Consider the following 12906-nt stretch of genomic DNA (forward strand, 5'->3'; position numbering starts at 1 on the left):
AAAACAGCATTGTTTAAATTTGATGTGCCAATGAGACTGTCAGTCTATATCTGTGTGTGTGTACACAAGAGTAGTGAACCAATACCAAACAGTTGGACCTGAATTCACATAGCAATGCCTATCTAATTAGATATGTGTATTAGAATGTTCGTGGTCACAAGGCCCTTATAGGGCATAAAATAACAAGCAGCTGTGTGCAGACTGTGTGCACGTGTGTAGAGTAAGGTTTATTAGCCCTGTCCATAAAGGCAGTCTGGGATTCACACTAGGACGCCCTAGGCTTAAGATCTGAACGTCACACAAGGCAGTGCCTCTGCAATACTAATATTAGCCCTTATTTCTGCAAACCCCCAACTCCTCTCCATTCCCCATCTGTCCAGACTAAGCCCACGATTGGTCTCTGGATTCTCAACACAACCTTTCTGCACCACAGAGCTCCTTACTCTCAGTAGAAATGCATGGAATCGCTGATGTAACATTATATGAAGGATTCGTCCACAGACAAATAGAACTATCATTGCTGCACTTCAATTTATTTCTCAGCAATTTACTTCTTGACCAGATACATCACACTGTGCCAAGTGAAATGGTCTTTTTATCCATGTTTTACAATATTCTTTCCAAAAGCAGAATAAGTTGCATTTATCTATGACTCAACCACTTCTACCCATCTTACCAAACATTCTGAAGCAGATGATAAATGTTACAGCCACAAAGCTCAGGGTTAAACGCTATCCGTATTAAATACTGGTAAAAGTATCCCTTCCTTTGTTTCTTAGTTTATCTGTAGCCTCTGGCGTTTATATATGAGCATGCAAGCAGTAGGCCATATGCAGAAGTGCTTCTGACATGACCCAATTACATTATTTATCATTATTTATTTTAGTACTATATACAAGCATGAGCCTTAAAAGCATCAAAAAAAGACATATTTTCAATTCTCCCTTACAGTACTTCTTTGCCATCAGTCTCATGCTGGCATGTAGCCTTAGAAAGAGATTACCACCTGCTTTGGGCTGCATTCCAAAACAACACAACTCTACCCCAGAAGACAAATACTCCATCAGGGCTGGGACCGTTACTGGCCTGACTCCATCCACAGGCTGAGTCTCTATCAGAAGGAATCACGCCCTCATCCCACACCGGGGAAACAGACTTCTACATACCAGGGGTTTCCCTTCGCCCACCGCTAGATGAAGGATTCGAAGCTGGCCTGCATAATTTACGCACAGTAATCCATATGCTTGCACACTATAAGCCAACACTTCCAAAAATTGCTAATACCTACGTGTCTCAAAAATCTTTCAATCTCAAAAAGTCTGTGTATCCTGTCTAAGTGTCACCATGCAGAGATTGGAGTTGAACCTGCAGAAGGACAGACAGGAGTAGGCAGAGTTGCTGAAACACCTAAAAGCCCAACCTTAATACAACACAAAATATAAATGTCCTCAATTCTCTTTGTGGCATTATTAGAGCAATACTTGTGGCCAATGTTCTTTTGTCATGCAAGACCATAGACAGACACATTCCACAGGTCAGACTATACGGGGCCACCTCATTAAAACATGCTTAACAGAACTTTACAGAATCCTGCTCCCTAAGACACTAGTATTTTAATGGGCAACATTCTTATTAGTCAGGCAGACCAACATTGGCTTAAAGTAGACTAGCCTTTTAAGTACACCTAACATTCAGGCAACATTAAGTTGACACTAACAAGGATTCACATAGTACTGACAAGGATCCAGATGATACTGATCCAGGATCAGTCACATAATGTCTAATTATTGTTTGCATTCATTTTCCATGAATCAAAAACATCTAACAGATATGGCTGTCCTGTGTTTATTGACACACATTTAATTGAACTTTAATACAAAATAAGATAGGAAAATTTCAGTTTACACGAGGTTGATAATTCAGAAAGTGTAAAGTAATTAAGCAGCGATGTTTGTTCAAAATCATTTGGCGTGTTGATGAGGGATTAGAGCTAACCTCAACGAAAGCTGAGTGTAACTTGAGAAAATTTGCATCTTATATGCTCTCTACATAAGGATCTCAACTATTCTGAGCGCACAGTAAGCTGTGAGGTAAAAATCCATTTTTCTTTCACAGTGCTTGTTTAGATACTTCTGCATGTTAAGATGCTGATAAAATATTGCTCCACACAAAGTTATCTGTTCTTCGGTGTAACCACATTCTTCATATTACAAAAACAAAAAAGGCAATGCAAAAATGCTGGAACAGTAGTAAGGACTACTTTTCAAAATCTATAGTCATAATCTTTTTATAAGGTTATGAATGCATCAGCTTTAACCTGGCAGCAGGCAGCCACCTCTCTACCTTCTCTTCTCCTGCCCTTCATTCCCATCAGCACATCCGGACCTCCCACCATTCTCTAAAACTCCTGCCCCTCTCTCACACTCTCCTCTCCTTGTAGCCATCCCCAGTCCCGATGGATGATTAATGGTTCTGTGGGGCCTCTCCATGCACTCAGCACATTGTTGAGAGACTCTGAAACAGGACAACAGTTGCATCGCCTCCTCACACCGGGCCTAAGCCCCGCCTGTCAGTCCCCGGTTAGTGCCCTATTAACTGGCCAGATTTACAGCTACTAACCAGAGCTGGGTGGCTGCCTGGAAGAGAGGGGACAAACATTCGTCACCACAACTGATAGAGCATTTTACTACCGTAGCACACGGGCCATGGTGAGCTTGTCTCTAGTGTGACACAAGCACACTGCCTGGGTGATGAAGATACCATAGGAAACCATCACTCACCAAGCCAACAAAGTCCTCAGCCTTACCTAAGAAAATAACATAAAATCATAAATGGCTTATGGAGCAGTTAGCCTTAAGTTGAAGCTTTTACAGTAAATCACTATTATAAGACATTTAATTTACTTCATGATGTTCATCGATGGTTTTTTCAAAGAAAATAATGTTTTACTGCATGTTCATCAAAGATGAGCAATAGAGTTCAGTTTCTTTCATGTTTGAGCTTTCCACCATAGACAAGGCCAGATGAAAGAATTGAGGGGCAGCATGGAACAGTTGAGAATCTCACTGTAATGGAAACCCTGGGCTCCTGTTTTGGACCAATGGAAAGAAGGCCTCCCTCCTCAGGGGACAGCAGTTGTAAATTCCTTCTAGTCAAACTCTCGCTATTTAATAGGTCAAGGTCTCCATCTCAACTCACTTGCCTTTACATTGACAGGAAAAAATACCTCAAATCCTCATCTTAGCAAAGAGGGGATAATGATAATACTCAGTCTTACACGCATGTCAATGCACTTGCCACAGGAGACATGTTAGGTTTTGTGGTGCACAACCAACAGTACTTATTAATGAACAATTTAATATAACTAAAATAGATATTTGTAATCACTGAAGTTATTAAATTAAAACCAACTCAAAAATATGCTGAGTTTATGCACTTCTAAAAAACAAACAAACAAAAAATATCCTTAAGTCTTAGGCCAGCAATGGCTTCTTTTTCCAAGAATGGTTATAAAGCTACAATATTAAACCACATAGCCAACAATATTTTAGGTAATTTGCCTAAAATTTGTTTTGAGAAACTAATATTAGGCAAAATCTTTGTCTGGAGACCTATGTGTTATAATCAATAGTCACTAGTTGAACTGACATCTCAGAATCTTATTCTGATGGTACCCGTTAGTGGTACAGAACTATAGAGCTGAACAATGATACACTGGCTGTATTTCTTCCCAAGCAAGACACTCAACCAGGGTTTACAGAGCAGTCAAATCCATTTCTTATATAACTAATGATGACTATGCATTAAACTAATCTATATGAATTCATGCATTAACTGTAAATGAATCTATATGAAAACCAAGATCAGCATCATAGGTTTCTTTGTCACACAACTAGATGTCATGTTACCAGGGGGATGGGGGGGGGGGATTTATATGTTCAACGGTCACCTTACTTAACTAGCTGAATGGGTTGTGAAGTGGTAGCGCAAACATTACTGGGTCTCTAGCTATTGATTGAAAATATGGGCCTGTCTGCTTGTAATGTAGCTGTACAATTGGCTCCCGGAGTCAGTTATTGGCATAGTGGGGCAAGTTTATCTCCTCACTTCATTGTATGTTTGTCCTTGTGATTAATGTACCATGTGCTTTGGTTTAAACCAAATGTATTACTACGGTATGCAATAATTAGTCACTCTGGGGTAATTAAAAAGGCAAGAAGCAGTTTTTGGATTCTCTGTGTTTTTTCTGCAGGTGAAAGTTTAACTCAAATCAGTTAGATCAGTTTTTCAATAATATTTTTTTCCTTTTCATTTTTCAACAAATATATATCTTTTTCAACTGGGGTAAAAACTGCTGCAATGGAAGAAGAAAAAACAGACTGATCACTACTGTTTACATGATACACAGAAAAAGTATAAATTAATAAAAAAAATATTAGTCATGAAAACTAAACTGATGTTATTACATTTTGGCCCCTATGAGCTATGTCTACTTGTTGTCTTAGATTCAATCTGGCATTTTCCCAAAATGCTTAATAGAGCCACAATAATACTTCCTGTGCCTTTCAGATTGTAAGGGCTGCTTCCTGAAAAACAGCACTCCAATCCTCCAACATCCATTTGAACAAAACTTTACTTACTCCATGTCAAATTGGTATTACACAGTCACTCTACAGCCTGAAATGAGATTTTGCCATTTATAACTATAGACCACACACAACTCTAATGTGCTCATCAAAAGATTCACACAAGGGGATTTCTCCTCAGCAAATGCCACCATGAGTAAACATATTTGCATATGTGGCTGACTTATCTGAGTTATAGCTGTTCCTCTTTACTCTGTGTTTGCCAAGGCACATTCTTACTGTTCATTTGCACAAGATATATGTCCAGATATCAAATAGCAAAGGAACAGAACAGGCCTCAAGAGTGCAAGGTATACCCACGTACTGAGTGAAGCCTTCACTGGGACACTGGCACCAAGGCACAGCTGTGAGCCTAAGACAGCTCACACTTGACCTTGGGTTCCACTAAAGAGTGAAACAGAGCAAGAACGCCAAGAGAGACCTCAGATCACAGTCTACAACACATGGCAGGCTACATGCCATCCAAAAGCACTGACACTAGTGGGGGGGGGTATATATATTACTTAATTACAAAAAATTCCTTATACTTTTTTATTTCCAATAAGAAAAAGTATCACAAATCCCAATATACTTATGTTAAGTAATCTGAACTAGCAGCAACCGACTAGCAGCAACTAACCATGTTTTCTTCACAATCATAGTTCATAAAAGCAAAAGGTAGCCAGGAGACATGGGCTAATGCTCTATTTGAAAGTGAACTTAACCTGAAGGTAACTTTCTTGTATGGGAGAGAGAGTATACACACTGAAACTGCTGCTCACGAGCACATGCAGCACTTTGAATAAGAAAAACAGATCAAATGAAAGCCAACTAATTTTAGCAAGCAAGAAGACCTTGCTAAGCGATCTCTACTGTCCTTTGTTCAGGGGACAGTGAGAATTATTCTAAAAGGTCAAAAAGTCAGTGATGAAACTATCACCATGATGTACATGCTACCGAAGTAACTACAATCCTATCATTCATGAGGTTTAGGTGATTCTAGTCAATTAGGGGAGTGCTTCTGAATTTTGTTAGCGTTAAAACACAGGAAACAGATGGGGAGGTGGGTGTAAAAGGTAAAAGAAAGCTGTCAATCAAATGAAGCCCTCGTCTTCAAGTCTGTATTTGTATGAATAGAAATGAGGGGATTTATCCCTTCATATTCCTCTGCAAACGTGTCAAAAATTTGACCTTCAATGTAGCAAAGGGGGAGGACGAGACACCAGTAAGATTTAAAGATTTAACGGGCTAAGGCTGAGGCTGGCTGCTGCATAAAAAGCCAAGAAAGAAATAATGTTAGGAGGACAGGGCTCCATCTTCATGTCAGGCAATACACCGGTTTCATCCCCAGTCCTTTTCATTGTTGTACTGTTCTGCAGTGTTTTACAGATTCACAAAAATTATTCAACTTTACAATGAATCTTATTTCACTGTTTTTGTCCATGTCCCAAACCCGAGATGTTTCCTAGTTTTACCATGGGATCAGTCATATTTAGACCAGTGGCACTTTTCTTTGACATGTCTATTCCTTTCAAATTGTAAATCCTGCTTACTGAAAAACAGCACTCAAATTTTCCAACATCCATTTGTCACCTTAATACACTTATTTGTTCTTCTAGAGTAGCTCTGGATTAGTAAACACATGTCTGAGTGGATATCCCTGTCGACAGTCAAAAATAACATGCAACACAGCATCTGGATGCTGAAAACTATGACTCTGGCCCCTTTACACTAGATCCACAGGAGAAGATTTACACAGAAAATAAGTAATCTGGTCAAAATCCCCTATACTAAAGTATTCACTTGAGATAATGAAAAAAATAACATGAAACCTAGCCTAAAAGAATCATCATAGATATAAAAAATAAAAATAAAAAAATAAAATAAAAAAACAAGCACTTGCCAAAGCACAAACCCACTCTCAACAGTAAATTAATGCAGAAACTCACTTCCTGAGAAACACCTGAGTTCTCCATAAGGTTTGACCAAATTCCTTCTGAAGTCATTGATGGTCATTATGGTTCACAGTTACATGTCCAACATGCCTAGATAAAGACGTGAGCAAAAAATATCCAAAATTATGCAGCTTCATCAGTTTTAAAAATCTTGGACATTTGACAGCAAATATGATCTATCAAACTTTTCTGGGGGTGATTTTGCGAAATTAGGGACCTTCTCAGAATCCATCAGACTAATATCATGAAGGCAGACTACTTGCCTCCACTAGTATGCTAAGAAAATAAACTTGTTTACAGTAAGAGGCTGAATACCAGACTAAGTAAGAATCTGGCACTGACTGTACATAGTTGGGATGGAAAACACAGAAGCCATGTTCAAAACCCATGACTATACAGGCTATTCTTTGTTTCAGAAATACATAAAACATTCCTGTTCCAGAAGTGGAAGAAGAGACAACATTTCCTTTCCCAGAACAATCCATCTCCCAACCTGACAAGTCCCTCTGCTATATTTACCCAACCAAAGCTGGAGATGATATACTTACAGCTGCATGCTACCGCCGAATGGCACATGCTCCTGCCAATCATAAGGCTAGTACAGGGGAAAGAGAACAGAACATTTAAGGCGGAGAAAGTGGTGAGGAAAACAGTGGGGCTAATCCACATTTCCTTTGGCTGAGGCTTTAGTTGTTGGAGTAAATAAAATGATGACAGTGTGAATGGTACAGTCTTTCATTCAGCAGGCAACTGGACTGCTATAGACCATCAAATACTAGTTTTAAAACAAAAAATAAATGAAACCACACCAAGGAAATTAGTTTAGATTAAGGCAGAGAAATCAACTTTAGTCAGCTCTGAGAATTTGTCATTTAAAAGGGACTCAGCTCAACCGCCCACCACTTTACTGAAGAGCCAGTCTAATTCCCAAGAGTGATCTCAACAGGCATTTAAAAAGCTATAATTTTTCAAAGAAAAGTAACAAAATGCATGACAGTACACCTTAAAGCAAGTTAGATTATATGCTCCCCCCCCCCCATCTCTTATCAGGGCTCAACCATTGATGGAGAGACAATCTTCTTGCAAATATACCAACCGTTAATTCTAACAGTTTATAGATTATTGTGTAATAAATGAGGCACTACATAGTATATTATTTCATATTACAATTATTTCTTTATAGATCATTACACTTACTCTAAAAAAAACATCAGGATTACTTATAACTTTCCAGTCACTAAAGGAACTAACAAACATAACTGCTGGGGTTCAAGATGAAAAAGCATGGCAGATTCCTTCCAGGCCCCAGACGCAGCCGCGCCTGTCCATCTAACCATACTCCCCAGAGATGACATAGTGGGGGACTAGGGGGGAACGAGACTTCCTATGCACAATCTCAAAGTCCCAGAGACTTCATTCCATCCCTTTAACTCTCTCGTTACTTCTCTCTCGCTCTTGCTTGGCACCCAAGCATGATGACAAAATGCTGACCTCTGGGTTAGCCAGACTAGTATGTCACATTATCCATTAACCCTCAGCTCACATTGTTCATATATTCAGGAACTCCACAGTTGATCAAAACAGGTTTGACAGATCATGGTGCAGAATACAAGTGCCAACTCCCAAGCTATTCTATAACTGCACTCATCAATGTTCACTTAGGTAGCTTGCTTCTGTTACATCTTTTAACAACAGTTTTTGGCTGTAGATCTCCCTTATAGAACTATGAAATCACACACAAGCACACACAAACAGAAGCTAACTAGTAAGCAATTCATATTTAATCAGATTTAGAGATGAATTTGAAAGCCTGGGCTAACGCATATAATATTCTATATACATTGCAATAATATATTCTTTGTGCTCCAGCATCATGGAAATACTAAAAGTCAAATTCCATTAACTCAATTAATTAACTTCCAGTGATTCCACAATATATGGCCACAAGTTCACAAAAACACAACTGACCACAAGAATATACTGAGGAAAAACAAAGATTTTGTTCTTCTCTCACTGACAACAGATACTGAGGTCAGCTACTGTGTCAGTTGGGTCACAAAGACCAAACTGGCAGTTAGTACTCTCCTCCCAGCACAAACACCCATCACACAATGTTGTTGAGCTGCAACTTGAAGAGATGTAGTCATGGGCTACACAAACTTTGGAGAAAGCACATTAGCCTTCAACTTCACAGCCATTAGGAGAAAACATTATAAATAGAATTAAAAAGAAGCATCCACAAATATCCTTTAATTTGCGTCTGCCCTAAAATGAGCAGGAAAACAAAGCAATTTGACAACTACTTGGATCAGCTGAAATACTGAATTAAAAATTTAACATGTAATAACCGGTCAGCATGATGCCTTTTTATATTTTTACACATACAAAAATGGCATACTATTTTGACAGCATGAATTCTATTGATAGCTCATATCTACATTTATATCTATATTCATATTTATAGATGTGCTGCATTCCATTCTATGCATGGCAACCAATTTAAACCCACATTTTTATAGTTGTCAAGCTCAGATGTTTTGATGCACAAATTTGTTTACAACAGTAATACAAAATTACAGTAAAAATCAAATATATACTGACAACAGCATATGTGTAAGTAATGTTCTTCAGACTCCCCCTTGAAACCATACACTAAATCCTCTACTATCCAGAGTTTGAGATTCATTTTAATAATGATAAACTATGAAGTACATGGAGTAAAAAATGTGTTCAAATATTATGCAGTCACATCCATTTCATATCCCTTTTAGTAAAATTTCCCTTTATAAATAAGAACACAATCCTTTCTAACCCATGAACTTATAGTAAGAAAGAAATTTTATTATATTAAATAGAGGAACACTTGCACAAGACTGCATAACATTTACTTTAGCAGTCTTGTTCATTATGAGGCATTTAGATAACTAAATGAACAAACACTGATATAGTTTCCATGGGACCTCCAAAAATTATGAGGTGGAATAAAGGTCCAACAATAAGACACTAAGAAGATAATATTGACTAACTTGAAAATGCCACCACCTTTCTCAGTGGATATACGGCACACCTGATTAAATATATTTTTACACTGTTCTACCATGGGGGCACGTTTGTGAATATTAAATATGTAGGCATATGTTTAACTCAGTACCACTGGACAAGTGGGTCTTTGATTTAGGCCTATTCTCAACAGGCTTGAATTGCTTAGACAGAGAGTCACTAATTCCTTGCATGCTAAATGGATTATGATACTTATAACCCATTAGCAAGGCAACTTTGACAAAGTATACTTAAGTACTTGAAGCCATTTGCAAATAAGCAATCATATTAACTTAAGTTACCAGCACTTAAAAGTATATTATGTATAACATAAGGACAGAAAATTCAGAAAGAAATCTTACACATGAGTATGTCTACCTTTGATATTATTGAGTTTCTCTTTCAAGTAACTGAAGCTGTTGAGAAGTGGATCCTGTTCTTCATCCTGAGAGAGCATAAACAGTTTTGACACTTTGAGGATCTGTTGAGCCCAAAAACTAATCACTGACACATTCAAAATAAAGTGATCCTGACTGACAATGTAAATCGGAGATCTGAGAGAGAAATGGAAACTTTATTTACACTGGAACTACTTATTTATTTAAGCTAAAGTACATCTCAAGCCTTGATAAAGACTAAGGCTGAAATCAAGACTTTCCAATAGGATCAGGACATAAATTAAGCTTTGTCTTGAGCCATGTTCGATGTTGCCTAAACACTATGGGCCAATTTGTGGCTACTGCTTAATGTAAAAGGATTTTGAAAAAAACAGAAAATCACCACTGACAGTATAGTTCAGTCAGTATAGTTACGTTAAACCACAGTTAACTTATCTGAGTAAGCATAGGTTGGTTGGCTAACCTAACTGTAGCAGAAAAATCATATAAGCAATAGCACTAGGGGACAGATTAGAATATTTATGCTTATCTTTTCCTTCAAATTCACAGAAAGGTCATCTCCACTACCATGAAGACTTCTCAAAATGGAGTGGAAGATAGGAACCAGTGGATAGTGGAAGATGGACCAGTTTTAGGCAGATAATCATAAATATCAAAATGCATAATTATACATAATACCAATTACAATCTATTAGAGATTGAAGTCAACTCTTAATTTAAAAATAAATAAGAAAAACAAAAATGTACCAGTGGTGTATGGGTACTCCATCTGGAGTTTCTCTTAATAGCACCAACAACTGTTGATATTTCCCCTTGAACAATGTATATGTTTTTGTCCACCATAGCGAAACTAGAAGTAAAACAAAGGAAATGTAGTTAGGTTGTGCTACAGACATTTTCATGTAGGCAAAATTATAGTGACATCATTACAGTTCAAAAAAATAAATGAGCACTAGTAGAGATATCACTGATTGTGTTCCTCCTGTTTTATGAAACAACACAGACTGCATGATATAAGAATATTTTAGCTCAGGAATGACCATCACTCTGCCCTTGGAGCTCATATCGTATTTAGTTTCAATCTTTATCTAAAGCACCTAATCCACTAAACCAAAATCTTAACCTAATCATCTTTATGGAAGAGAATGATTGAGTTAAACGCTGTCCTCTCCCATTCCAGCTGACATCTACAAATAGTGTCTTCAGACTTTAACACGATCCACACAGTCGTGAAAAAATATCCGAGCCAAAACATATTATATTGTAGCCCTTCAGAATAAGGTCATTGCTTTGCAAAATGAACCACAGACAATACAGATGACACTCTATCCCCCTAAGTAATTTATCACCAGAAAGTCTGATTAATAATCTTGCAGATTTTGACAGGTCTAAGTGGTTATTTCGCTTGTCAGCCATAAATTAGTACGTCACTATTAGCGACGTATTAAGGACACTGAAGACGTGTACACCTAATTGCTAGGGGCAAAAAATATCTTAGCTAGCTAGCCAGCCAGCCACCTAGCTAACTAGCTACATTAGCTGCGGCAGTATTAGTGAATGTGACTACGCTACTGCTGTATGTTAGCAGAACAGGCCCATTTTGACAGCTGACAAATATAAACGAGACTTAACATAGCTTCGTAAACATTCTTCCTCTATTTAGTTATGGTAATCTACGAATTTGATAACTAACTAGCTAACAATGTCTCTACATTAGCTAGCTATATATTTTTACCAGCTAATAGTATGTGTGTGGTCACTGTTTATAGCCAACTTCTGAGATTTCATTCTAGCTATTCTTGCTAACGACTACTAGCTAGCTAGCTAGCTAGCTAGAGTATCTTTGGCATCGGGTCCACCATATAGCTAGCTAGCTACGTCAATAGAGTAACCTCACTACAGTTCACCCAGCAGAAATGATGTGTATTCTCTCCAACTACACACAACTGTCAAATCATACAAATATTACTTTACCTGTACAGCTGCGAAACCAAAATGGCGTTCAATACCTGTTCTACTGATTTGGCTAGCTAGCTAGCTAGGTTAACTAGCTAGCAAGCTTACAAACTGGTAAGGACTGAATGCAAAGGTTTTTATCACAACGCGTATAAAAGAAATGAGAATAAATATTCTCAGTTAATAAAGCATTGCCATTTAAACAATTTCACGTCATTCCAAAATGTCTATGTATTACTATGGGTTGTAAATAATCTTACACTGATTAGCGTGCTGCAGAAGTAAATTTACTGACGTGGAAAAGTCCACAGTGCAACGTAGCCTGATGTTTGGAGCAGAAATGACACAGGTTTTAGCCAATCGCACGCGTGCATTATTTACCGTAGCCGAAAACTGTATGACTTTAAAGCACACATTTAGTATATGCAAGTTATAAATAGTGCATATGTGTAATTTTGAACGTGAAACCAAAACTGTTTCGTACATGCCTGATTCGGAAAGGGCAAAATAAGTCCCTTAGACAAAATAAAGCGAGTCAAAAGCAAAGTCCCAGGGATTCCGTTAAGGTTGGTTGAAAGTTACTTATGACGAGGACGCGCAATCGAATGCGCTTTGACGTCAAAACTGTTTTACTTTCATTTAAATAACGTGTCAGACCAGGCTATCAGTTGACTAGCTCACTTGCTGTGAACAAAAGCTATAGTATTTTTTAAACTTTAAGTCGTTAAATGAACGTAAATTGAACGACATACAGGAGCCTAGTACATTATTAGTATTTTTTTTAATTGTCGTGTATAGTTCAGACTAAAAGGTCATAGTAATGTAATCTAATCTCATTAGTAAAAACAGATGTTAAACAGATGGGTGTAAACACCTGGAATCATTATATCTGCATTGAAGTCCACTGTAAGAATGCATAAGATTGGGCCATCC

At 37.8% G+C, this 12906-nt stretch overlaps 1 protein-coding gene across 3 annotated transcripts in view; it reads right to left on the reverse strand.

The window, feature by feature from the left end:
• Positions 1–12496, reverse strand: part of gbf1 (golgi brefeldin A resistant guanine nucleotide exchange factor 1) — a 55137-nt gene extending 42641 nt beyond the window's left edge. For 2 of the 3 annotated variants that reach the window (XM_027011580.2, XM_027011507.2), the window contains exons 1-4: positions 12458–12494; positions 11992–12295; positions 10765–10867; positions 9998–10064 (exon numbers count right to left, since the gene is read on the reverse strand). In XM_027011580.2, coding sequence (XP_026867381.2) covers positions 9998–10064; positions 10765–10860 — 163 coding nt within the window. In that variant the 5' untranslated portion in view covers positions 10861–10867; positions 11992–12295; positions 12458–12494. Of the gene's footprint in view, positions 1–9997; positions 10065–10764; positions 10868–11991; positions 12296–12457 lie in introns of all 3 variants that reach the window. The other variant, XM_035531342.1, reaches the window with a different exon arrangement.
• Between the last annotated feature and the right edge of the window lie 410 nt (positions 12497–12906).

The sequence above is a fragment of the Electrophorus electricus genome, chromosome 11 (genome assembly GCF_013358815.1).
Source record: "Electrophorus electricus isolate fEleEle1 chromosome 11, fEleEle1.pri, whole genome shotgun sequence".
In the NCBI taxonomy this organism is placed as follows: Eukaryota; Metazoa; Chordata; class Actinopteri; order Gymnotiformes; family Gymnotidae; genus Electrophorus; species Electrophorus electricus.